General features: G+C 38.2%; 2 protein-coding genes across 2 annotated transcripts; both read left to right on the forward strand.

Annotated features, from left to right (window-relative positions):
• Nucleotides 1-16: 16 nt before the first annotated feature.
• Nucleotides 17-17464, forward strand: LOC105704066 (vacuolar protein sorting-associated protein 13B). The gene is made up of 52 exons (XM_012432949.2): nucleotides 17-281; nucleotides 418-448; nucleotides 756-995; nucleotides 1058-1235; nucleotides 1350-1431; nucleotides 1513-1688; nucleotides 1791-1894; nucleotides 2021-2267; nucleotides 2380-2567; nucleotides 2639-2848; nucleotides 2959-3088; nucleotides 3164-3281; nucleotides 3469-3611; nucleotides 3699-3865; nucleotides 3947-4123; nucleotides 4202-4490; nucleotides 4566-4728; nucleotides 4835-5228; nucleotides 5303-5438; nucleotides 5536-5703; nucleotides 5784-6025; nucleotides 6098-6344; nucleotides 6426-6630; nucleotides 6732-6912; nucleotides 7030-7356; nucleotides 7457-7660; nucleotides 7749-7864; nucleotides 7955-8303; nucleotides 8410-8526; nucleotides 8588-8704; nucleotides 8773-9054; nucleotides 9119-9751; nucleotides 9907-10002; nucleotides 10060-11362; nucleotides 11453-11535; nucleotides 11633-11811; nucleotides 11999-12230; nucleotides 12397-12561; nucleotides 12634-12795; nucleotides 12859-13058; nucleotides 13180-13330; nucleotides 13414-13564; nucleotides 13671-13844; nucleotides 13922-14082; nucleotides 14184-14315; nucleotides 14380-15334; nucleotides 15672-15848; nucleotides 15932-16102; nucleotides 16177-16370; nucleotides 16479-16823; nucleotides 16949-17257; nucleotides 17328-17464. Exons 3-51 carry the CDS (start codon nucleotides 909-911, stop codon nucleotides 17177-17179), a joined length of 11439 nt encoding a protein of 3812 aa, XP_012288372.1. The 5' UTR covers nucleotides 17-281; nucleotides 418-448; nucleotides 756-908; the 3' UTR covers nucleotides 17180-17257; nucleotides 17328-17464.
• Nucleotides 17465-17697: 233 nt separating this feature from the next.
• Nucleotides 17698-24007, forward strand: LOC105704067 (golgin subfamily A member 7). Its single transcript, XM_023432427.1, has 3 exons — nucleotides 17698-18114; nucleotides 18992-19156; nucleotides 19565-24007. Exons 1-3 carry the CDS (start codon nucleotides 18106-18108, stop codon nucleotides 19853-19855), a joined length of 465 nt encoding a protein of 154 aa, XP_023288195.1. The 5' UTR covers nucleotides 17698-18105; the 3' UTR covers nucleotides 19856-24007.
• The last annotated feature ends 40 nt before the right edge of the window (nucleotides 24008-24047 follow it).

Raw genomic sequence — 24047 nt, forward strand, 5'->3', positions numbered from 1 at the left:
GGTTAAGTTCGGTCAGGTTCGGTTGGGTTCGGTTGACGAAGAGCAATGAAGAGTGAGGCAGGAAAAAAAAAATCGGCCCTAGGGTATTTTACTTATCCGGCAAAGAATACACTGTATTCTTTGATACCGAACAGTACTTTCGCACCATTTTTTAGCGAATAAGTGGAGTTCAATATCAGCGTAAATTCATAGTCTCTCTTTGACATTTGACGCAATTTGACACGAATCTACACGAATCTGTTACGATTACAGGCAATTACGAGCCGCGTCAACAAGTTATGGTAAAGTTAGTTTAGGTTTAGGATGACATGGAATTAACTAAAGTCGCCCAAACCTGGAAACGATCGTGATCAATCGTGATAAGATATGCCAGTAATCGACAGATAATTAATCTGTTATAGCACTTTCCTTTTTCAGGAAACATATTTCGATTAACAACTGCCAAAACGTAAGACCTCAAATATGTTAATCTAAACGTTCGCTGTATGCTTATTTTGATGTTAACAACTTCATTTAGTTTTGTCATTTAAACTTTATTTATATTTTAATCAATTTTATAATTTATTGCTCTACTTGGGGAATATTGGTTTGTTACTTTTGCATTCACTTCAATAGATTAGATTTGCATGTTTTGTAGTTTGCTGGTGAGTGCAATACGGAGGACTTCAGTAAATTATTTATTCATTTATACATATTTGTTAATCTAAGGTTGATTCTGAATATTATTTTGTACGTACATATTTATATGCTTTCAGGTATTGTAAGCTGAAAATTTCCAAATTACTGTATAAATATTCGTAACAAATATCGACTTTTATTGTATTACTATGCTGAATACCGCATAAATTTAATTACAAATGATAACGTCAAAAAGGAAATATGCGTAACCTCTTCATTTATAAGTCAAGATGTTCAAATTGGAATCTTATATAACGCCTGTTATATTAAGTTATGTTGAAAAATATGTTAAAAATTTTAAACCGGAGCAATCACAGGTAAGTACTACACAGAATTATACCTAAGAACATTTATGTAATCCACTTTCTCTTTGTATTAGTTGTCGCTGTGGGGTGGAGATGCTTCCTTTCAGAATTTGGACTTGCGGCTGGAAGTTTTAGAAGAACAACTTAATCTTCCATTCAGCTTTGTTAGTGGACACATCCATGAATTACTTATTCATGTCCCATGGGTAAAAATAACCTCAGAACCCATTGTTGTTACTATAAATACTATTGGTAAGCAAAGAATTACACAGTTATTGAAATGTCATTATAGGGAAAAATGTAGTTAACGTCAAATTTTTTACTATAAACCTGTTTGATCATTTTTCTGTTTCGTTTTCCATACAGAATGTATATTACGACTTAAAGATGGAAATGATGGTGGTATTAAAGGTACTACATCGCAGAAGAAGAAAGTGGAACCAGGGGTGTAAGCATTTATAATTTGTAGATTATGTACTTCTTGTTCTTTCTTTTGAGATTTGTTTTAATAATAACAATTTTCTGTCAGGGAAGAGACACTTTCTGGATACATGAAAAGTATTGTTAATAAAATTGTAAACAACATTACTATTCGTTGTAATAATTTAATCCTCAAGTATGTGGAAGAAGATATTGTTCTTAGTTGCAATGTACGATCATTGGAGATGGAAACTGTTAATGAAAACTGGCAACCAGCTTTTATTGGTAAGTATTTAGTAGTTCCACATAAGTTGTAAGAGAATTTTAATTATAAACTCACGGGAATACTAATTCGTGACATTCTACCACAAACAAATTAATTTTCAGATGTCAATGATAGTGAGGTGATACTTAGAAAAGTAATTAAAATTACGGATCTTACACTATGTCTGGATAAAATGGATGCTTCTGGAAAGATAGAAATGTATCAAGTAAGTAACTTGTGAATCTTCTTTGTCTTCTGTAGTGAATACATACAACAGCTTAGAACTTCTTATATTATAAAAAGGAAAAGTCATAAGTTGATTATAAATGTAAAAAAAAAATAATGCACCTAGGAGCCTGTTTTGTACCGCTGTTCAATGGTGATGAGATTAACTGTCAACTATCACAATAGTACATCTGAAATGGCTTCATCAACGCGATTGGACATCCATTGCCAAAAAATGACATTCAGTGTGACTACTCTACAAATACCCATGTTAATAAGGCTATTTACATTAGTGGTGGCTCTACAAACACAGCAATTACCATCTAGCCGAGACAAGATGTCATCCTCAGAAGAAACGGTGGAAAGTGTTGGAGGTTTAACTGAATAGCTTCTGTTTGCTTCTTCTTATTTTATATTCACTTCACTTCACTATTCTAAGATATTAATTAACTATAAATCGCTCTAAATTATGTGAAAATATTTTAGATGAAAATGATCAAGCAGGTGGACCTTCACGGGAAGTACCAGGTTGGGGTGGATGGGCATGGGATGTAATGACATCGGTTTTACCAGTTAATTGGGACAACGAATGGTCAAACGAACAACAAATGTCCTGCTTAGTTCATTCAATACGCCTTGGTTTTTATGTAGATTATGCAATATTGACATTCAAGGTATTTACTTGTTTTATTCGTTTAATAAACTTTTTTCTTAGCTTGTCATTTATGTCTATTCTTTGTTGCAGAGAGTCGAAAGTGTTAAAGAGCAAGTCTTTTACAAGGGACGAAAAACAGTATATAAACCTTTTTTGTCATTGCACATACTTGGGGCTGTAGTTGATGTCTTACGACAAGGTATAACTATGTCTAATCTTCAAGTTGGATTAAGCTCTATAGGGCTGGACCCATCGGACACGTGTAGCTGTGGATATCCAGAAGTTGTGGATAAATCGAAGGTGATGATTTTGATGATTGATGACATTAAACTCATATTGAGTGATTAGTACAAAATTCATTTGAAAAGTGTGATTAATGTAAATACATAATATTTCCATTTTCGTTTCAGTCATCATATATTTTTGCTGGAAATAGGGACGGGGATCATTTGAAAGGTTCTTTGTTTGATAAGAATATTTCAGAAATTGAAGATGAAACACAGAAATATACTATTCATCACTATACAAATGAAGTTGAAGGTTTGTTTCAGTACTATTGAAGATTATACCCAAAGCTCTTTTATGTAAAAGAAATGAAAGATTGTTCTGTTTCAGTTGAAAAGTTACTGCAAAGGTATCCAGCCTTTGCAATGAATTCAATCCATTATTTGGAGGTACCAGATGATGTTACTCCTGAGATATTAGCTGAGTTTGGGTCCACTTTTGAACAGAGGTAGTAGTTTAGAATATTCATTTGTCATTTTTATATTTCAACGATCCTATTTTATTCTATTATTCTGGTATTAAAATAATTTATTAAGTACGGATCTTGCTATCGTTAATGAATAGAGACGCTGATATTAATGCAAAACCTTCTCAAGAGGCAAATTTAATTTATCTTATTTTAATTATCCATTCAGTAATTTCCCTGAAAGAACAATAGCAAAATGTGTTATCGGAGATGTAACAGTAAGGGCGTGCTCCGGGTTACTTCATCGACTGAACACCATTAAAGAAGCTGCTGCTAAATATGACTACAGTCCTTATACTACTTTGAAATCGGGTACGTTTTTACCAGTAAAATAACTTAGTAATATAATATGAAATACATCAAATGTATAGAATAATTGATTTATACCTTCCAATTTAGAACCATCCCTTGATGATTTACCATTGATTACAACGGAAGAATACGATACCGCAAGGGAGAAAACATCCACAACAGAAATTATTGCCATAGGAAATACAATACATTTGCAACTGGCAGACCATTGCCTGTCTTGTTCGACAGATCGACGTAAATTCGTCGACAGTCAAGTAAATATATTAAAAATTTTTGTACATATCTCATTGAGTGAATACATTATTGTATACCAAAGAGGATTATCTATATTTTAGGGAGTGCCTTCAGTTTCGACTCCGACCGATAACCCTTTTGTTGAAGTAAAATGGGACAAAATCAGTGTAAAAATAATTCAGCCATTGTATCCATTACGGACAGTGGCATGTGCACTAAAAAACGCAGATCGTACTGAAAGTATCATCGAAGATTGTTATAAATCTGTTTCTCTTAAGGTATGTAATAATGACCAGGTTGTTTATTCTTATTAGTGAATGCAATGTAGAAATAATTTTGTTTATAATTTTTTACAGGTAGAGGGTATCAGCGGTCAACTTTTTTTAAGGGATAATTGTCATACATCCGTATTAATGCCCTGTTATGCAGAATGTACGTTCAAGTTATTGATTTATCCTCGATGTTGGAAGAACTTGGATTTGATTCATACAACGTGTTCATTAAACATCCGTGATGTCACGATTACGGGTACCAAAGCAAAACTAATGACTACTGCTTCTATAGTAGCGTCGATTTTTCAAGAAGAGATCACAAACAATCCTCTGATGTGTTCTTCCCTGTTCACCGATGCGTGTCAAGAAAAAGGTTCGCTGACTCAGTGTTTTGATTATCAAGCTTCATCTTAATATCCTCTTAATGCAATATTTTTTTTCGTTTCAGATCAGGTTTATCTAGAATTATGTATAGAAAATATACATTCGTTGTGTCATATGTCAATAGTGACAGTTTCCATTAAAGCACACGTGCATTCCGTTAAGATGTTTGCCCTTACCGATTCTCAGCAAGTCTTTATTCTTTCTGGTCCGGAATGTAATAATTCAGAGTATGTTCACGTTATTTTAATAACATCCCTACATTACATTGGCTGTAATTGACTTTAGTTAATCGGAGTGGTTCGCCAATGTATTTTAGGTATTTTTGTCTTTCAGAGAAACCGAGGCGAAACTATTCACGGCCATTGTTCAATTTCCCAACGAATCTGGGCAGGATGTCTATCCTCCTATTGTTAAATTTCGCGTTGCTGAAATCAGAAGCTCTTTAGATCCTTTGTTATGTCAGTGGTTGCGTTATCGGCCGACTTACTTTAAATTGGACCCAATGTGTTCCTCGCCTTCTGACGATCAGCAACCATTTACGGAAGAATCTTCGGACCCGATTGGGAATCCAAAAAAGAACTTCCCGAGTTTGCAGGAAAGCATACATAGTTCTTCCGACAAAGAAAGAAAAAAATACGGTTTTCTTCTCGATGAATCGAAGACCGCATCTAAATTTGGCAAATGTAAAAAGATTGAGCCAATAATGGCGGAACCTACTGTACAAAAGGTACTATGAATGGATTACTTAATCTTAAGTAGTTTTTATTATTTCTTGACACCATGCACATTACTTCATTTCAGACGTTACCGATATCGGAAATATTCGTGAAAATGGCAGAGCTATATCCATGGTGGCCTGAAATTTTACTAAATGGCTCCATCGGACATATTATTATCTATGTACCGACTTCCACAATGAGCGGTATCGATGTCCATGGTAGGCAAAAATAATGATTGACTATTTCTTTTTGTTTATAAGAAGTGATTTTGATCCTTAGTTCAACTATCTATTTTAATATTATAATTGCACATAGGCATCGAGCAAGCAAAAGATCAGGCTCTGAGGAATCATGAAAATCTACAAATCTTCACCATTCAAATACCGGCAACCTACATCCACTCAACAAATTTCCACTTAGATGATTTGTTATCGCACCATACAGAATTACCTATTGCAGTATCGAAACATACCTGGACCTCTGGTAAGTATTATCCATTAATGTAGAATGAGACATGTATCAATAAGTATTAACATAATTTTAGCGTTAATTTAAACATACAGGAACGTCGAGCTTCCCTTGGACTTTAAAGATAGAAAATTTTGCTTGTTATACCCTGAAGAGAGACATGCAATTAAATGTTATTAAAAAAATGTCGTTAAATGCCACAATTGGTCTGACAGGAGAACCTCAGTTTAAAGATGTTGCATTCCGTTCCAATGTTAAGGATAATTTACCTCCGTCATTAGGTATATGCGTCCACGTGGACATGACACCAATCACTGCTTCAGTGTCAAAAGATCAGGTATTAACAGTCTAATTATATCTAATGTTTATTTCCATATTGTTTATTTCATCAATTTCATAATGTATTTAGGTTGTACTCATTACGAACATTACCTCGAATATGCTCAATGTGATGTTAAGGTCATCTGAAAATGAACAGTGTGAACACGTGAATGAATCATCGGATCCTGTCAATGAGACTTCTGCTCCTGTTCTGCAAACCGTACAAAGTGTCGAAACTGTAGAAACTGCTCCTAGTCCTAGTCAGATATTTTTCACGGATAATACAGTCACATCCTCGACGGTGTCCATACCTAAAGAGGAACTGGAAGAAAGTGGTATGTACCAGCGGATTTATTAAATCAGTACTAATAAGAAGGTTTACACATTACAGATATTTAATCGGAGAATAATTTTAGGAAATCAAGGTCTACTTGTAACGGCATTTATTCAATGGACAATAACAAAAGTTACACTTAAATTATACATAGAGAATCCCTCAAATGGTCCTGAGTTGAAGCTTGTTTTAGAATTGGAAGATATTATAACATCGTTAAATTTACAACCGGTTTATTTACAGCTCAAAAATAAAATCACTACGGCAACTATATTTCACTATAAGAGGTAAACCACGTGAAATTACATTGAATAATAATAATTCTGCTGTAAATGTAAGTTTCGGAAAGTCTAATATTCTTATGAAACACTTTATTTTTTATCTTTAGAGATTTTCAAGAACAAGTCTGGGAATATGGAGAGTTTAATGGTTTGGTAATGGCAGGTAGAGAAGATAGCCCGAAAAAAAAGGAAGAAGATTCTGGTTTTTTAATATTAACATTAACTAGGGCTAAATCAAGGAACGTACACACACGTTGGAAAACTCAAAACCGTACAAACATGCGCAAGGTATGCTATTATGTTATGAATAAAAGGATTCTCTTATATTAATTTATTTTTCCTTTCGAAACAAAGTATTCCCATTTTGGTTAAGATCCCTTTAACAACCGAAACTTTTTATTTCAGAAAAACCTTTCGATATTGTGTTCTAACCGGACAGAAAGTTACATTACGGAAATGGACATAAAAATGCAAATGATTGACGTTGTATTGCCGTTAAGAGTACTCGATAATTACGTGCAACTTACAAAGCCATTGATACACTTATATCGATCGATAAATACAATGGACAATATTAAAGACAAGCCAATTAATCTACAATCGGATGAATTAATCGGCTTTAATAGCTCATCCCTGCCCTTGATATTCTTAGATTTCAAAGGGTTACGACTCATGGTGCCAATTTCCTCGAATTACAAAAAGGAATTATTACATGATTTATTAACGATTCAGGTTCGTATAAAAACTTGATATTCATTATACCTGTATGAAGAAGGACAACATACTTGTGTTTAAATTTACTATCTGCATTGTTTCAATTTTTCAATTCTAGTTAGACGGTATCGAGATTCTCCCGCAAGCAGAAAACCCTATTTGTCGAATGCCTTTGCGATCAGATATTTATCATAGTGCTGCTCATGCAAACATATTGAATATACCAGGTTCCGCTGTTGAAGATCGACAGTACCAGTTCGTCATTAAAGAAATGTGCGCTTACACTGCTAGTTGGATTAACTATCAATCAAGTATCGTTAAGGTGAGTTGGTTCTGTGTACATGATTCTAAATAACTTGGATATCTTCCTCTTTTTAATTGTTCTCTTGAAATTAATTTACCATCAAAAGAGGACATCTCGTTCATGTTTGTACACTATGAATGAAAATCCTGCTCTGGAATGGAACAAACTTGGAGACGAAAACAGCTTGAAAAGAGACTTTGCAACTCTTCCCATCATAACGAGGTATACTTTTTTATTTTAAATCATATTATTTAATAAATGATCAAGTATTAAAATAGAAATGAAAGATACTTTTGCTCTTTACATAAACAGATGCGATCTTTGCATCGTCGTGGCTCCAGCAATTGTACTAAAACCCGACACAATTGTCTGCGGTACGGCTGTGGAAATAAATTTAAAGGATATCGAAATCGTTACCAATTACGACCAAATCGAGCTGCTGTCGCTACTGCTTTCTCAAGTTAAAGATGTTACTGCAGAATACACCGAACTGATTGGAAGCAACAATAAACCATCTACATCAGTTTCGGTCCAACGTGCTCCTACTTTATCAGCAAAACACTTTTCTTGGAATAAACGAGAAAGTACTGAACCGGATTTAGATTTTGCTAAGGATAGCGGAGTTAATTTTGAAATGTCCAGTATGAATTCAACCATTGTTGTGAGTCGATTCCTTTTATACCACACACATTTAATTAAGTTGTACTGAAGGTTTTCTATGTCAATTATATGCACACCGTACATAGTAACAATATTTTCTTTGGCAGGGTAAGTTCGCTACACAGGAAACTTCCAAATTAATTACATACGTCTTTGAAATAAACTGTGGTAAAATTACGTACATACTCTACGAATTGCAACGAACATCCAGTTTGCACGAAGAGGTACGTATTGCATATTATAGCAATTAATTCAACATTCTAACGATTTTAAATAAATCTTCAGGACATGGTCGAGATCGACGAAGTCAGTAACAGTAGTACGAAGTTGCCATTACTCTATGCAATGGTGAATCAACCGAATGTGTACATTGCTATATTTGGTTTGTCGCGGAAGATCAAGGTACGTTTATTACGCACTAATTTCTTTTCTGTGTAACGCAGCATCTCTTTTATTTACTCTTCCGACAGGTGTCTTGTTTCGATGTTGCATTATCACTTGGAGACGACGCCAGCGACACGGAGAAGGATGATTTGGTTTCAATACCGACGTCGAACGATTTCAAAATTCCTGTAATAGAAACAAAATGTGGAGATTCCCATCCAGTTACCGGTATACCGCCATCATTCCTTGTTGTTAAATACGAGAAGGTTTTTGGGAGGGATCGCCTAATTACCGTTGACACGGAACGTCCGACAAAGATTCACGTCTCATTATCCAGATGGCGTAAATTAATCTCGATTAAAGATAAGGTAGAAGAAAATCATTTGCATTTCAGAATCTGTTCTTAAAGCTCTCAATCATGTCTCTTCGTAGATGTCGGATATATTTTCAAGCGAGGTCGACGAAAATAGCGAGTCAATGGAGAGGGACGACCATGAAAAACACATGCTTGGTGATCCCCGAGAACCAAAAGAAGCATTTACTCGAAATTATAGCCCGGATTTTGCTCTCACCACCAAGCAAATCGTCTTATCATTCCAAGTTGACAGTGGATCGGAAGTACTATTTAGTTTGGCGGCTCTGTCGGGAAACGTTTCGACACTGAATCGACCTGACAGAATTTGCGGAAACGTTTCCATCGACTCTTTCGTGGTGTCCAGTATTCTTGACAATCGCATAACAGTCCTTTTGAATCCGTGGTGTTGCTGCGTTACGGCGTTTTTTTCCAAATCGTCGAATAGTAGCGACACGTTTCCGCGATTGCAACTTCAAGCAGACAGCGACAGTATTTACGTCGTTGTGGGACCGCGGCAAATTAAAATCATAAATGAGCTATTACACGATTTTCAAGAGATTTACGATCGTTTTGTGCCAAATTCCAAGAGCAATGAGGACATGGACGATCAGGGCAAAGTAACGACAGAACAGTACTACAAAGATGATCTCAAAGCTGGAGCTTTTCAGTTCATTGATGGGAACTCGGACGAATTACCTCTTCCTTACCAAGTGAGTGTTCAGATACCTCAAAGTGAATTCTCATATTTTTCTGTTTCCAACATCCCTACCTTTACCGGTGGGGATTTCCTCAAATCTAAATCGATGGCATCGTTCAATTTCGTGTTTGGAACGATCACAAACTTGATTTTCAATTTACTGTTTAGGTAGCGTTTTATTCGCAGCCTAGACAAGCCATGGCGTGGAGATATCCTCAACCGAGGACAGTCACTACTGTTCACGTATCACCGGTTCCGTTTAAGGTGAGATTAAATTCATAACATTTATTATATTTTGTGTTACTTGTTTCCTTTTTTTAGGTCGTAATGGACGAAGAAAACTACCAAGACCAAGTCCTCTGCACCCTGGAGTACTGGAGCGAATGTCACGCAGCTTATCAACCTTACGCCGAGATCTATTTATCAGAAACGGAAAGTTATTGCGTGGACCTTCCGAAAGAAGCTCCGGCACGATCGGTAGCATGTTCTTGGCGAGTAGTCGTTTGTACTCCAGAGAAGGAAGAGAGTAAAGGCAAAATCCTCCACTCGGTCCGCGCCCTCGCGGCTTGCTTGCGAATAGACTCCTACTTTGAGCCCAAGATCATCCCGATTTTTCAAGGAGCCCTGAACGTCGGTACGATACACCTGGCGTTCTGCAATCAGGTAGAACCCGATTTCTTTGAGAAACTGCCCGAGCCTCTGGAGGATTACAGGCTGAGTGACAGAGGAACTGTGCCCGATACCCAGTGTTTCCTTGCTATGGATCATAAGAACGCTGTGATAGTTGTTAACAAATGGGTAGACGGAACAACCCTGGTCGACGTCGTCGGAATATCAAGCGTGCGAATATTGGACTACGGGTTTTTAACGATGCAAGAGTCCTTGAGCCCACTAACGATAAAGGCGCAGTTTTGCGTGTCGTCTCGAAAAACTGACTTCAACATCTCGTGCGAGCCGTTCTCGATAAGATTCGGACCTGCGATCGCTCACACCTTAGGTGTATCCACGCGACTGTGGATGGCGTCGTTTGATGACCACAAGAGCAAGATTTTGCCACCGACTCGATATATCATCGCCAACGATACCGACGTTCCCATTTGTTTCGGCCAAGCCGACACGAAGGATGCCATCTTGTTACAGACCCGAGAATGCTACTTTTACTCCTGGAAACACCCTGGACATACCAGGAATCAAACCATGAGAATATCTCTCGGGGGCAACCAGTGGAGTCGCCCATTCTCTATTAATCAAGATGATGTACGAACTATTGAATTCCCTGACGAGGCTGTGAACGCGACTGTGTTTCTTCGGGTTTCCTCTCTTTCTGCTACTCAGAAGCTGGTCAAGTTCTATGGGCAGCTTATTATATCCAATCGGTTGACCGAAGCTTTCGAAATGAAACTGGTGAAATATACGGAAGAGTCTAATAATAGGAATAAATTAATGTATCTCGTCCCGGGTAGAAGTCAACCACCTTCTATAGTGCTCGAGAGAGGCAATGGTCCTCGAAATGACTTGGCTTTGGCAATGCGGCTACGGTTTCGTTCCATGACTAGTTCCTCCTGGACCGGTGATGTTCCTCTCCACCCCAACGCCAAATTTGGTCAACCTTGGCTCGTCAAAGGTATCACACTACTTACTTTAGTTATTTTTTATAAATTTTATATTTTCTGTGGTAGAATAAAATCTAATAATAATATAATAATTGTTTCAGTGCCATTGCAAGAACGTGGCCAGTTTTTAAGTATTTGGGTACGGATAGTGACTCAACGTATCCAAGGAAGAACCAAGATTCTTGTAAGTATCGATGTATCCAGAAGATTGTACAATTGTTGGCTGAAAGTCGTGCGTTAATGTTATAATATTACAACCTATGTAATGTGTTTTGTTACAGGCTGTTTTAAGTCCCCTTTATACGATTCGATCGCATTTACCGGTACCAGTTCAGGTTCGAATTGAAACACCTTCTTTGAAGGTTTCTTCGACTATGAGTGTGAAAGGTCGCGGGGAAGTACAACAGTTGTATTGCCCTGGTACATTTGAACAGTCCCATCAATTAACTTTCCAGCTCGAGTAAGTAACGTTAATTTGTTTTTTAAACTTGTGATTATCTAGGCAGGATATATTAAAAGATTGCGTTAATCAAATAAATGGATGTCTCTATTTGTAGGTAATTCTGTCAACAACATTTAAAAAATATGCACGTAATGTAAACAAAATCTGGATGTGCCAATGTTTAAATTCGTTATTATTCTTACAGTCCTGCCAATGCTGATCCTTTCAGAGCTGGTATCTCGTCTTCGGATCCATATGTTCCCCTTTCATATAGTTTAATTGACCAGCGGAAGTATTTTAAGAGATCTGAAGATGAGGACATCGATACAATTATAAAAACCTTAGATAACATTGAAAACGAAGATCCCTGGCCATTTCAAGCCGACGATGATATACAAGATTGGATATCTACCGAACAGCCTCAAACTCACGCTCAGGTACATCTTTTAATTTTTTACTTTTCGATGAATAAGTTTCTAGCGTTATTCAATGTTTATGATATCTTTTAACGGTTCTTCGTTGGAGAGTTCTTGAATGATGCTTTCGGTTCCTGTTTACACATTATTAATGAGACACATTACGGCAACTGAACAATTATTTTAGGTTAAGTATCGGGACGGCGGTTTAGTTTCCAGTACCTTATTGTTAGAACTCCAGCCATGGTGTTTCTTTCTAAATTCCATTGGATGCCATCTATCTCTTGTGTCAGAAGATGTCGAGCTTTGTCAAATTCCACATCGTGGAATTGTTACTCCACCTAAATTGGAAGTAAGTAATTGATGTCAAGTGCTTTTAATACCCTAATTTCAGTATCATAGTACGAGAATGTTTCGTTTACAGGGATCATTTCATTTGAATGTGGGAATAGACGATATATTTTATACTTCTCCTATTCTACAATTGGCTCGACCAGATTGGAGTCAGAATTTTTATATGCCTAGAATAGAAGGTCTTATTCCAGTCGAAGGGAATGTTAAAATACCAGTTGATTGTGAATCGAGTGTAAGTATTAATAGCATATTTTAACGTATTATTTGACAACCCCAATATTTTTAATAATTACAGATGTGTATATTGAGCATTAGATCGAATATGCATGAAGACATGCGATTAGTACGAATTGCAAGTAGTCATGTTATTGGGAATAACACAGATCAGGAATTACGTTTGGCTGCAATAGTCATTCATGAGAAGAGTAATGATCTTTGTCTGCCATCTGATCTAACACCGTTCAGTATTAAAATTTTGCCTTCTAAAGACCAGAGGTAGAATCCGAAAATTATTTATATTTGGGAATTCTGATTCCAATAAAATTGTAATAATATTTATTCGTTACATTGGCAGTGACATTTTTATATAATACGCCCATCAAATTTGCCTGTGCAGAGAAACCGTTCCTGTTGTACAGTGGCATATGTTATATCCTGAACGTCCTTTAGAACCAGTAGCATTTTACATATCCCTGAGTCTGAATCAACAATGGTCTTGTCCTGTTCGAGTGGGTCAAGGTATTAGTCGTCGAAGCATAGCTGTCAGGGTAAGTAACGAAAAGTATGAAATATATATCAAATTTCTTTGCGTGGTTTAAAAAGATATTCATTATTTTTCTTTATGTTGAAGGACGGCAGTACAACAATACCGGTGGTAATGACGACTCAAGAAGATAAGGGGACATTGTTCATCATGCTTTACAGAGACGAACATCCTCAGTTATTCATCGAGAATACGTGTTCATTTACAATTGTCTTGGGTCAAGCCAATGCTTCCTCTGGTGAGTATTTTATTAAATTCTTAACCAATTTGAGCACATATTGATTTATTATAATTTATAATTTTTTACATTAATTAAACACGCCATATTCTTTTCTTCCTTCTAGACGCTATTTTACTAGACTCGGAACACTTCTCATGGATGTGCGAAGTGGAAAGTGGTTGCTCTTCGCATTATTCCACGCCAATTGTTGGCTCTAAACTACCAGATTCTCCCTCGAACAACAGTACAACTAAATTATTACTATCAGCAGTGATTAAAAATAAAGCAGAATTTACAGGTTATTTTTCTTATAAATCTACTTATATACGATTTCCAAGTTTGCAACGTTGTAAAGCCAGGAACAACTTTTTATAGATCGAAGAAATTTACAATGGTCTCGACATATTGACTTATCTGTCCTATCTTCTACGCATCTATCAGATCAATACGTTCGAATACCACATGTTGGAGATGTGAAATTATCGATGTACAGTCGCTGTCATACAGTCCACATTAAAATCATGCCAATATCCCAGGTAAGGAGAGAAATACTGATCACTGAAAATGCAATCATTTTTAAACTCCTTGGTCAGTGCATAATCTCTAATATTGGTCAAAATGTATTTTCGAATTATAGGTAGAAATTTCTGCTCGTGATATTAGAAGCAGACTGTTACATAAAGAAGCCGATATGCAAATAACATCAGCTATGGTTAACACACGTGGGATGCTTCAATTGGATGAGTCTAAGTCAGTTGCTCACAGTCAGGTAAGAACATTTATTTATTATAAATCTTAGAATCATTAATTATATTTCACTTGGCTATTTACAGACGTCGGCTTCTACATCCGAAACAAGTTTTCTTTCCGCTCAAGAACACGGAACAATAACGGACGTCTCAGATTCTTCTCAACATAACGTAGAACTATCGACATCGGATAAAAATATAAATGACGTAGATGTCTGGAAGAACGAACAATCAGCACCTAATTTGGAAGAGCGAAGTGAACAAGAATCTTCTTTTACTCTATGCCTTCGAGGCGTTACTATCGTTTTGACAAAAGACATCAACGAATGTGCTCAAAGTATCGAGGTTGCGAACCTTCATCTAACGGACACGTTCGTTACCTCTGAGTCAAAATCTAATGTTTCGTCGTTGTGCTTGTGCATTGGCGATGTACAATTGGATAATCAATTATTCGACCACGGAGGTTTCGACTTTCCAGTCGTTCTTATAAGCCAAAGTCCCAGAGTAGCAAAGGAAAGGATATTTTCGTTAAGCAATCGCTTAAACGCAGACATCGATAAGATTCAAGAGGACTCGCTAATCGTGGCAACATGTATCTGGGAAAAAAATGGGAGAGTAACAGCATGCAAGGATATTTACTTAAAAGTGTCTCCAATTAGCGCTTACATCGAGGATACGTATATTTCACAATTGCTGGACTATGGAAAGTTACTGGTGCCTTCTAGTTTCGTCGCGTCGTCGACGCAATCGAATGAAACAAACGACGAGACGGTATTTCCACCAAGAGCAATAATTTATGCTCCTTATTCTGTAATATTGGACAGCAAAACATTAAGCTCACCTTTAAGACTGCACAGTTTAGTCATAGAACCTGTGTCGATATTGTTGAGCGTTCATACATTTGTGAGACTCTACGTAGCCCTTGATCACTCACCATTGTATTTTGGATCGTTTGAGCGAACACATCTTTTAACAACTCCATACAGACTTGGCAATGCACTAATCATGCATTACTTATCAGGCGCTATATTTGGAGCAGGTAATATATGTGCTACATTAATCCTTACATTCATATTTAAAGTGATGGAAAGTAGAGGCGAGTGAAAATACGAAATGAAGGCTACAAGGAAGGCCCTGACAATGGCATTTCAATTTTGAAACAATTTGTTTATAGACATTTATAATATTTGTTATGAAAAATGAAATTTCATGGGTGTCAGGACTTTCCTTATAGCCTCCATATTCACATTGTAAAGGATAAAACGATTCGGTACACCCAGTTCGGAGAAAAGTTTCATGCACGATTGACCCCTCAGATGGCGCTTTCGCAACCACTTAATGAACCTTTACAAAATTAATATATTAAATTTATCCAGGCTGGGTCGTCGGTTCTCTCGAAATCCTGGGATCTCCCGGAGGACTGGCACAGGCTTTGGGTTCTGGCCTGAAAGACTTTATTTCCATGCCATTCCATGGTTTATTACAAGGACCGTGGGGATTCGTGGTAGGAATTACCCACGGATCAGCTAGTCTCGTCAAGCACATCACGGCAGGTCTCTATCGCACATTTGTTTGTTGGCTTGAAAGCATGTCTAAAATAATTCGTATATCCATTATTAATATTCCTGTTATTTAGGTACGGTCAATTCTGTGACGAAATTAGCTTCGAGTGTCGCGAGGAATTTGGATAGGCTCACTTTAGACGAAGAACACCTTCAACGTCAAGAAGAATCGCGACGCTCGCGACCTCAAGGAGTGGCGCAAGGACTATTTCAAGGTCTTACTGGTTTAGGAATGAGTCTTCTTGGTGAGTCATTTAGACTAGTAAAACATGGTAATGGTGACAAAGAAATGTATAATATTGGGATTTGGCGTTTCTAGGCGCTGTTGCTGGATTGGCTCATCATCCGTTGCAACAAGTATGGTCAGGAGATGCAACTACAACAAGTGTCGTTACTGGAGTTGGTCTAGGCTTAGTTGGAGTTATCACTAAACCTTTAAGTGGAGCGGCAGAGTTGGTCGCTCTGACCGGTCAGGGTTTGCTCAGGGGAGCTGGATGGAATTCCTTGCCCTCCGTGAGTCGCTCATCATTTCTATATTTGCAACTAGTTACTTGGAATTTATTAAATGTAATTTATTAAATTCAAAAGTGTATTTTATAAACGGTTTAATTGATTTTTTAGCCGAGGCGAAGGCCGATAATTCATTACACGAGTTCCAACTGCAACGCTCCCGTGAAATATAGTTGGATGTTACTTCCCATGTTCGATAACGGAAAGGAGAGCATTTTGCACGTAGCCAATGCCGACCACATAGTAAATCAAACTGGCAATCAGGCTGTAACGCTTGTTCTTACGCATAAATCCTTGTTCCTAATAAATAGTTCGGATGACAGCGTGGAGAGGATATTTTCTGTTAAGGAATTGATGAGCGTCGATCATCCATACGAGTCTAACATGTTATGCTTATATTGTCCCTCCGATGAGGTACATCCGACTAGATCGTCATCGCCAACGGAGTTGCCAGAGGTTTGATGATAACTATTATAATGCAATATTTTATTCTATATCGGAAGATTACGCATTTCTTGCCTCCTATTTGTTAGATTAATTCTTTTACTAGTTTCAGTGATTTCATAATGTTTACCTTCCAGATGGACGAGGACACAAGAGGAAGAGTTGAGGAATATGTGAGAACGAGTAGCAAAAGTTTAACTAATTTATTAGAGAGCAGTGACACGCAGTCGAACGCTTTCGAAACGGTTTCCGAACAATTAGGCGATACTATTTCATTTTACGTTTCCTCGGATTCGCGCAATTATCTTCTGTCGCTGTTCAATATAGCCAAACGCCAGTCTAGCGGAAACCAATTTACAGTTTTATAAGAAATCAACTTTTACACGCTACTTGAAATGATATTTTAATACTTGCTTTAATGAACCTGCCACTGTAAAGTATACAAGGTAATTTTAATAGGCAAATTGCCAAGGAACGAAATTTGTTAAAAATGTTTACAATCATGATTTATTTCAGGGATTAATTGGTGACAAGGTATCAAATCCAGGAATGGCCTTGCAGAGGAACATCTATGCGAATTAGGCACTGTCCTGGTCGGAAGCATGAAGAAGTTAAATGTAATTTTGAATAAACAAGAAATTTTTATAATACAAGATAACAAACACCTTTTAACATCCTTTATCAACAAATCCAACAAGTTCTGCGGAATCGCGCAATCGCGCACTTACTACCTGATACCCCCAGTGGCGGCCCAACTCAGAGATGAGGAGAATCGAGTTGGCCCACCACTGGAGGGTATCAGGTGGCAAGTTCCCAAATCACCCGCATTCTCCACCGAGGGCAGCACAGAACGCCATTGCGTGACCCAGCCCGTAAGCAATCTCTCACATCTCTCATCTCTGGCGTGAACCTTCTTCGTCATCTTCGGCTATGTAAACAAGGACTAAACGAACATGGTATAAACCAGGAAATGGGCTAGTAAAGCACCCAACCTCGAAAAATCGCGTTCGTTGGGTCGTTTGCTGTTCACTTTGGTAGGAAATCAGGAAATCGTAACCTGTCTACTCGGTTCGCGCTTGGCTCTCCCTAACAGTACGTCTCAGCTCGAACTCCTTCCGCTTGCGTTCACGTCTCTCTGCGGCTTTACCTTTGCCTGGTGTTATCTAATTAGAAAATGGCATTTCTCATATTTCTGTAGAAATTTTGAGTGTTACCCGGGGACGTTGGAATTAACGTCCGATGAGTACATGTCTACTTGCTTTATCTTCGTTCCACCTGCACGACGACGGTCAAAATGCCTTTGGTAAGTTTCTTTCCTGTCTGTCCGACCTGTCGTACTCTGTCGTCCGTTTGTATCTTCCTGTTGAATGAGTTTTATCTTTTGATTCAGTTTATGGTCTTACTAACAACCTGTTTCAATCAAAACATTTGTACAGTTCTTACGCGCAATTTCTTACTCTTTCTAACTCTCTGGTAGGTGCTTTGTTTTCGTAGAAGAAAAATGGACCTGTAATTGCTTTTTCCCTCGTCTCCGTTTCCTTATTTTGTTTTTTAAACTCTTTGAGTCCTCATCCTTTTACTTTTCCTTGACCTTACGAACCTATAGTTTTTAGTACTATGATCTTTTGGAGTACAAAATGAAGGTAGTCATATCGATAGCTACTTCTTATGCCATTTAATCACGTTAATACTCTTCATTTAATGTCTTTATGGGTTGCGATTTATTGCATTGAGAACACGGACCATAGATTGCATTCTCTATATTTGATATTACTATGGCGTAGATGACTGCTCCATAATTTTATTAATATATGGGTAAAAGAGTGTAACCATGAATTAAAACTTTATATCTATGAGGTAAGGTCCTTAAAGTAGTGTATATGTTAATGTTTTTTAAAACAAGATACATTACAAATTTTGTACATTCAGGTATTTGAACTAACCTGTTATTCATGTACCTCTACGACTTGGAATTAATTTCTTCTTATCAGTTTTGAAATGGTGATAATGAATTTTAAACAGCAGATAAGATGCTGAAGAGAATGTGAAATATGAAATGATTTACCTGGGTACAAAGGAACTGTGTGTTTATGTGGAAAATAATACGTTAATAAGGTACAATGAAGTGAGTGAAATTACAGCAACAATGTTTTGTGAACATGAAAACGTAAATTTTGCAGAGTAATCACGCAGTACTTACGCCGTTAGAAGATATGTCGTTAGGACGAGGACAAGGAGGAGGAGGACCGCCTCAGAATTGTCAAAAAGTCTTCATACAACGCGATTACAGTGAAGGTACAATGGTCAAATTTCAAACTCAGTTTCCTACAGAACTCGGAGACAGAGTAAGTACCTCCAAGAAAAGTTCTTGACTTCGTTGAACATTAATCTAGAGCTCTGATTATAAGTACTATATTTATATTGAACATTGCGTTGAGAATTGACCTAGTGATCAAATGTCATAGATATATTTACAAGGTCACGGACCGATATAGATACCCCTATTCGATTGCAATTGTAAACAGAAACCTACTTTAGAAAAGTAGAAGTTCATATTTCTTCCAACACAAAGGATAATCAACAATATTTTGTTTTATTTGGCAACTGCAATTTTGATACATGCACATATCGTTTGCCTTTCTTCGCCTCTCCTTGATTTAGATTACTTTATTATTTTAACACATTAATTTAACTCCACTTTATTCTGGCAGTGGTGGAGGAATCAACTAATACTCGTTTTTGCTTGTAATTAGCTGGACAGACAAACGTTCGAACATACAATCAACCAGCTGAACAACTACTTTGCAGAAGCTGAACGAGCTAGTTGCTCGACCTACTGCGAAGGGTGCCTGGCATGTTTAACCGGTTACCTTATTTATATATGCACTGAAACTCATTATGAGAAGTGTTTGCGGAAGGTAGCAAAATTTGTATGCGAACAAAACGACCGAGTTTACAGGCCACGGGGATTGTTAATAACGGACCCGACTACGCGCGGTCTTAGACTAATAGAAATATCGGTTCTGGATAGGCCTGCATCGTGACTGCATGTCAGCCGATCCACGGAATTCTTCATGTGACACCAATGTCTATGCATTTTTGCCATTTCGACATTGCCTAATCGCGAGCATAATCACCACGCAAACGTTTTGTCTCTTCCTCTCCAGTCTTTTCCGACGACCAGCCTTCTCCAGCGAATTTGGGAAAAGTCCGTGAAGGGCCCGGTTATACATCCCTTTACTTAATTTCATTTTTCTCGCCTCTCCCCATCGATTGCGGATAATTTGTACAGTGTTCACTTTGAACCCGCGATTTGACATCACAACTTTCCGGGAAGCTAATCGAGGAGGAAATGATTCCATAGATTTTCAAATGATCGGCGTTTTCTTGTCGAAGCGAAGACTTTGAAACTTAACGCTAACAGTCTCGAATCTGCGACTTAAAGGTGGCTTCAAACTTTCCAATGTGAACGTGGAGATTGTAAGGAAGGTTCTGACAGTCATGAAATTTCAATTTTACTTTTTAATTAGTTTATAGACATTTTTTAAAGTTTTTATAAAAGAAAAACATTTTTTTTATCAAGGAGTTTCAAAGCGAAGCGGATTACGGCGGTGCATTATCTAAAAGTAGCGATTAACGAGCGATTAACCCTTTGACATCCGACGTCTACAAGAATGAAAACCGTAGTGAAAATCAGTGATAGAAAGCTGTACTAATAATTAAGGTTGATTGCCTATTTATTTATCATTGTATAAAGATTATTTTGTAATTATCTGTAAAACTCGCTAGGACCCAAAGGGTCAAGACCTCGGCTGACATCAGTTTCTTGGCGCCATCTTTCTTTTATTAAAATGTGCATTTCGCCTCATTCTGGAGCGTCGTGGTGTTACTTTAGATATCAACAATGATGTAGAATTCGGGGCTGAAAACGTTTGTTACATTGTCACCGCGATGACCACGCGGAATGGAATTCTATGATTTCCAGTGCGAGGGATTTTCGGCACTTACCGTAACCGAGCGCATCGGCGATCGCTTTAATTGGCAAAACTAGGGAAATCGTGCAAAAGTTGCGTAGGTCATTGTTCGCATTTTGAACCCATGGATAGGCTGAGGGACGAATTCTGTCGGCGAGGTGAATCTAGGGGACCTCGAAGAGGACGTGGCGCGCGTTGCGATCAGGGATGCGAGACCTTGTCCTTCGAACTATAAATGCCTGCAAGGCCAATCGTTTCCAATTAGATTTTAGATACATAATTCAGAGTCCAGGGCTATTATTAAGGCGACGCGAAAGTGGCGCCAGAAAGGTCTCTTTCGTGAAACTTTTCTCCGAAGTGGGTGTACTGACTCGTTTCAAGCTTCCTCGTAGACGTGGAGGCCCTAGGAAGGTTCTGACACCGTGAAATTTCAACTTAGACATTTTTTTTCAAACACTTTTGGTAAAAAATGAAATTTCGTTGGTAGGGACCTTCCTTAAGGCTTCCACGTTTATGTGGCCGAATTTCGAACTATTCGGTACGTCAAGTTTGCGGAAAAGTTTCATGGACGATTTTCACCTCTCGGCCATGCCATTTTCGTATTGAGTTGGCGAAAGTCGAGAAGCTCTTTTCTCGAGTCTGCAACCTGGATGGTCTGTATCGGGTCTCGGAACGGGTTGCGGTGATGCCGATCTGTCGACCTGGTCTTGCTGGAATCCAATACATAAGACTAGTCTTGCCGAGACGGACCAATTTTTTCGATTTGATAAGAGACTCTAGGTCTGCATCAGCGTTAATATGTGGGGCTGGTCGGAGCCACGAAGAGCTGATGACGAAGAGACTGATTTGGACAGGGTGTAGATGCAGGACAGGCTTGACCCAGACCCGATATGGATTCCGTTTACATTACTTCCAGGTCAATTGCAGATTTTATACGATCCGCAGACTTTAGACGGATTCTATTAGGCTTTAATCGACCTGTAGATTCGACATTTGTACCTTGACATCATCGGCTCGTAGGCACCCGACAGCATTGGCCTAATGCGTGTTATGTATGATTTGTTCTCCCGAAGAAATGTGCTCGCACGTTTGCGACCGGTAGAGTATTTCAACTCGGTAGATTAGGGTAATGCTTGTATTCGAATCGGCTCGAATCAATTTTATTGTAACTTGAGTTATCGGTATGCGACTTACGAGTATGAGTGCGAATCCGAGTTGCGAATGTGACGGTGAGATTGGGTTACGCGTGCGAGAACTTAACCGAGTTACCTGATCGTATAGAGATACCGGCCGCGCGTTAAGGTGATATGTATTAATATTTGGCGCGAAACTCTGTCGAGTTTCCTAATATGTAAGTGGCGTATGAGGGGCCTGGTTTGTGAAACTTTTTTTATGAACTGCGTATACCGAATCGTTTGACATTTATTTTCATGATCATGAAGGCTATAAAGGTCCTGCACCCATGAAGTTTCATTTTTTTTTTGGTTTAAATTTGTTTACAGATATTTTGTAATTTCTTGTGAAAAGTTAAATTTCATGGCTGATTGACCATTTATAGGGCCTCCACATTCACGCGGTAAAGTTTCAAACAATTCAGCGCTTCTAGTTCGGAAAAGCTTCATAAACAATTGGCCTTTTACATGCCACTTTCATATCACCTTAAGGTCGATTCACTTATCCGGCACGATCGGGCACGTATCAGTACCGATCCGACAAAACATTTCGTTTGTTCGGGTCAGCTGTACTTTCTGCACTTGAGTGTAATGTACCGCACGCCAGATACCTGAAGGAAAGTCCAGGATGAAGTTCTTTAATTTCCATTGAACTAGTGTCAAGGGAAATTTAAAAACATATAGGATAGGTACATTTACTTTATAGTTTACGGTACCAGGTCGGGACCGATAGACGTCGGACCGTGTCGGATTATATGATTCGTTTTTTATCCCTTTACTGGAGTCGGTTTATTCGCCAACTCGCGGTAAACTAGGCTCGTTGCGATTTAAAACCCGAGTTGACGATGCTTTCGAATACGAGTAACTCGAGTCAATAAAGTCTTCGACTCGTCAGGTCGTTTCTGCGCGTTCGGTTATTTGGTTTACAGAATCTATAGCCGGCTGTAAACGACGGTGACTCGAGTGAAAATATCCGTCGTTTGGAATTATTACTGGAAGCGGCTGTAATTGGTAGAAACTAAGCCCTTGTCGCCCATCCCTGAGCGCAACCAACGTCGTCGACGAATGCGGTAGCGTGATAACGAGGACGCCTCGTGCTCTAAGGGGACGATAACGATCTTGCCAAATACCGAATAACCGAATCACTGCCTGGACGGATAGATACGTTGTAAATTGTATTTAATTGGCGCGTTCCTCTCGGGGACTTCGAGAAGGTCCAAAATTCGAGGGCCAGCCCTCGGACAAAAGCGTGAGTTCTTCGACGTGCAGCTCGTCGCGGTATCGCGGGTGGACCTATATCTACGCGCACGAAGTATTAGGTTGGTGCACAAGTAATGGCGCATTTTGACACGTGACGTAACGTGCAAGAAAAAACGCCATTATGCATCAACCCAATAGTATAAGGAGATACAATGCCATGTCTTGATATCGTCCCCACTTTAGGAGTCCAAGATCTTCAGATTTTCCCGATCTAGCGCCGAGAGCGCCTCCTCGATGAGATTCCATAATTAAAAATTATCGTCCGCTAACGGGTACGCTAGTCTTTACCGCGTTAAAAACCTTACATTCTGTATATCATAAGCGGATTATCGTTTCGCTCTGCGTACCTTAATCGCAGAATTAAAAGCATTTCAGGTAGTTTACATCGGTAGGAAATGTTTTGGTCATGGAGAACTCGGAGTTCCCTCATTTTCCGCGAGTGGCGCTCGCATCGTTACATCAGGGAAGATCTGAGAGAGCCTGGGTCCCGATTCTGGGACCACTTTGTATGGTACCGACAATTGGCGTTGTGTCTCCTTATGCTACTTCATGTCCACGCGAATCGTAATACATGGTAAAGTGGAAAAAAAAAGATAAGGAAAACCTACATATTCTAGATGAACCGCATTACGAACTATGTACATAGGATTAATATCGACTTCTGGGTTACGTTAAACGATAGTAACAGATTGTTATATTTAATTTAATATTAAGACCAAATAATTAAGAGGTAATTATTGTAAACTATACCGTCGTTCCAATATACTTTCTAAATGTTTTATTAATAAAACGTAGCGTAAATTTATTGCGTACAGTGTCCCTAGAACGAC

The sequence above is a fragment of the Orussus abietinus genome, unplaced genomic scaffold (assembly GCF_000612105.2).
Source record: "Orussus abietinus isolate OABI.00-Male unplaced genomic scaffold, Oabi_2.0 scaffold7, whole genome shotgun sequence".
Lineage (NCBI taxonomy): Eukaryota > Metazoa > Arthropoda > Insecta > Hymenoptera > Orussidae > Orussus > Orussus abietinus.

Coding starts and splice junctions, on each gene's coding strand:
- LOC105704067 (XM_023432427.1), top strand. Junction 19,157..19,564: donor CTACAGAACTCGGAGACAGA/GTAAGTACCTCC, acceptor GCTTGTAATTAG/CTGGACAGACAAACGTTCGA.
- LOC105704066 (XM_012432949.2), top strand. CDS start 909: ATGTTCAAATTGGAATCTTATATAACGCCTGTTATATTAAGTTATGTT. Junction 4,491..4,565: donor CGATGCGTGTCAAGAAAAAG/GTTCGCTGACTC, acceptor TTTTCGTTTCAG/ATCAGGTTTATCTAGAATTA. Junction 8,304..8,409: donor GTATGAATTCAACCATTGTT/GTGAGTCGATTC, acceptor TTTCTTTGGCAG/GGTAAGTTCGCTACACAGGA.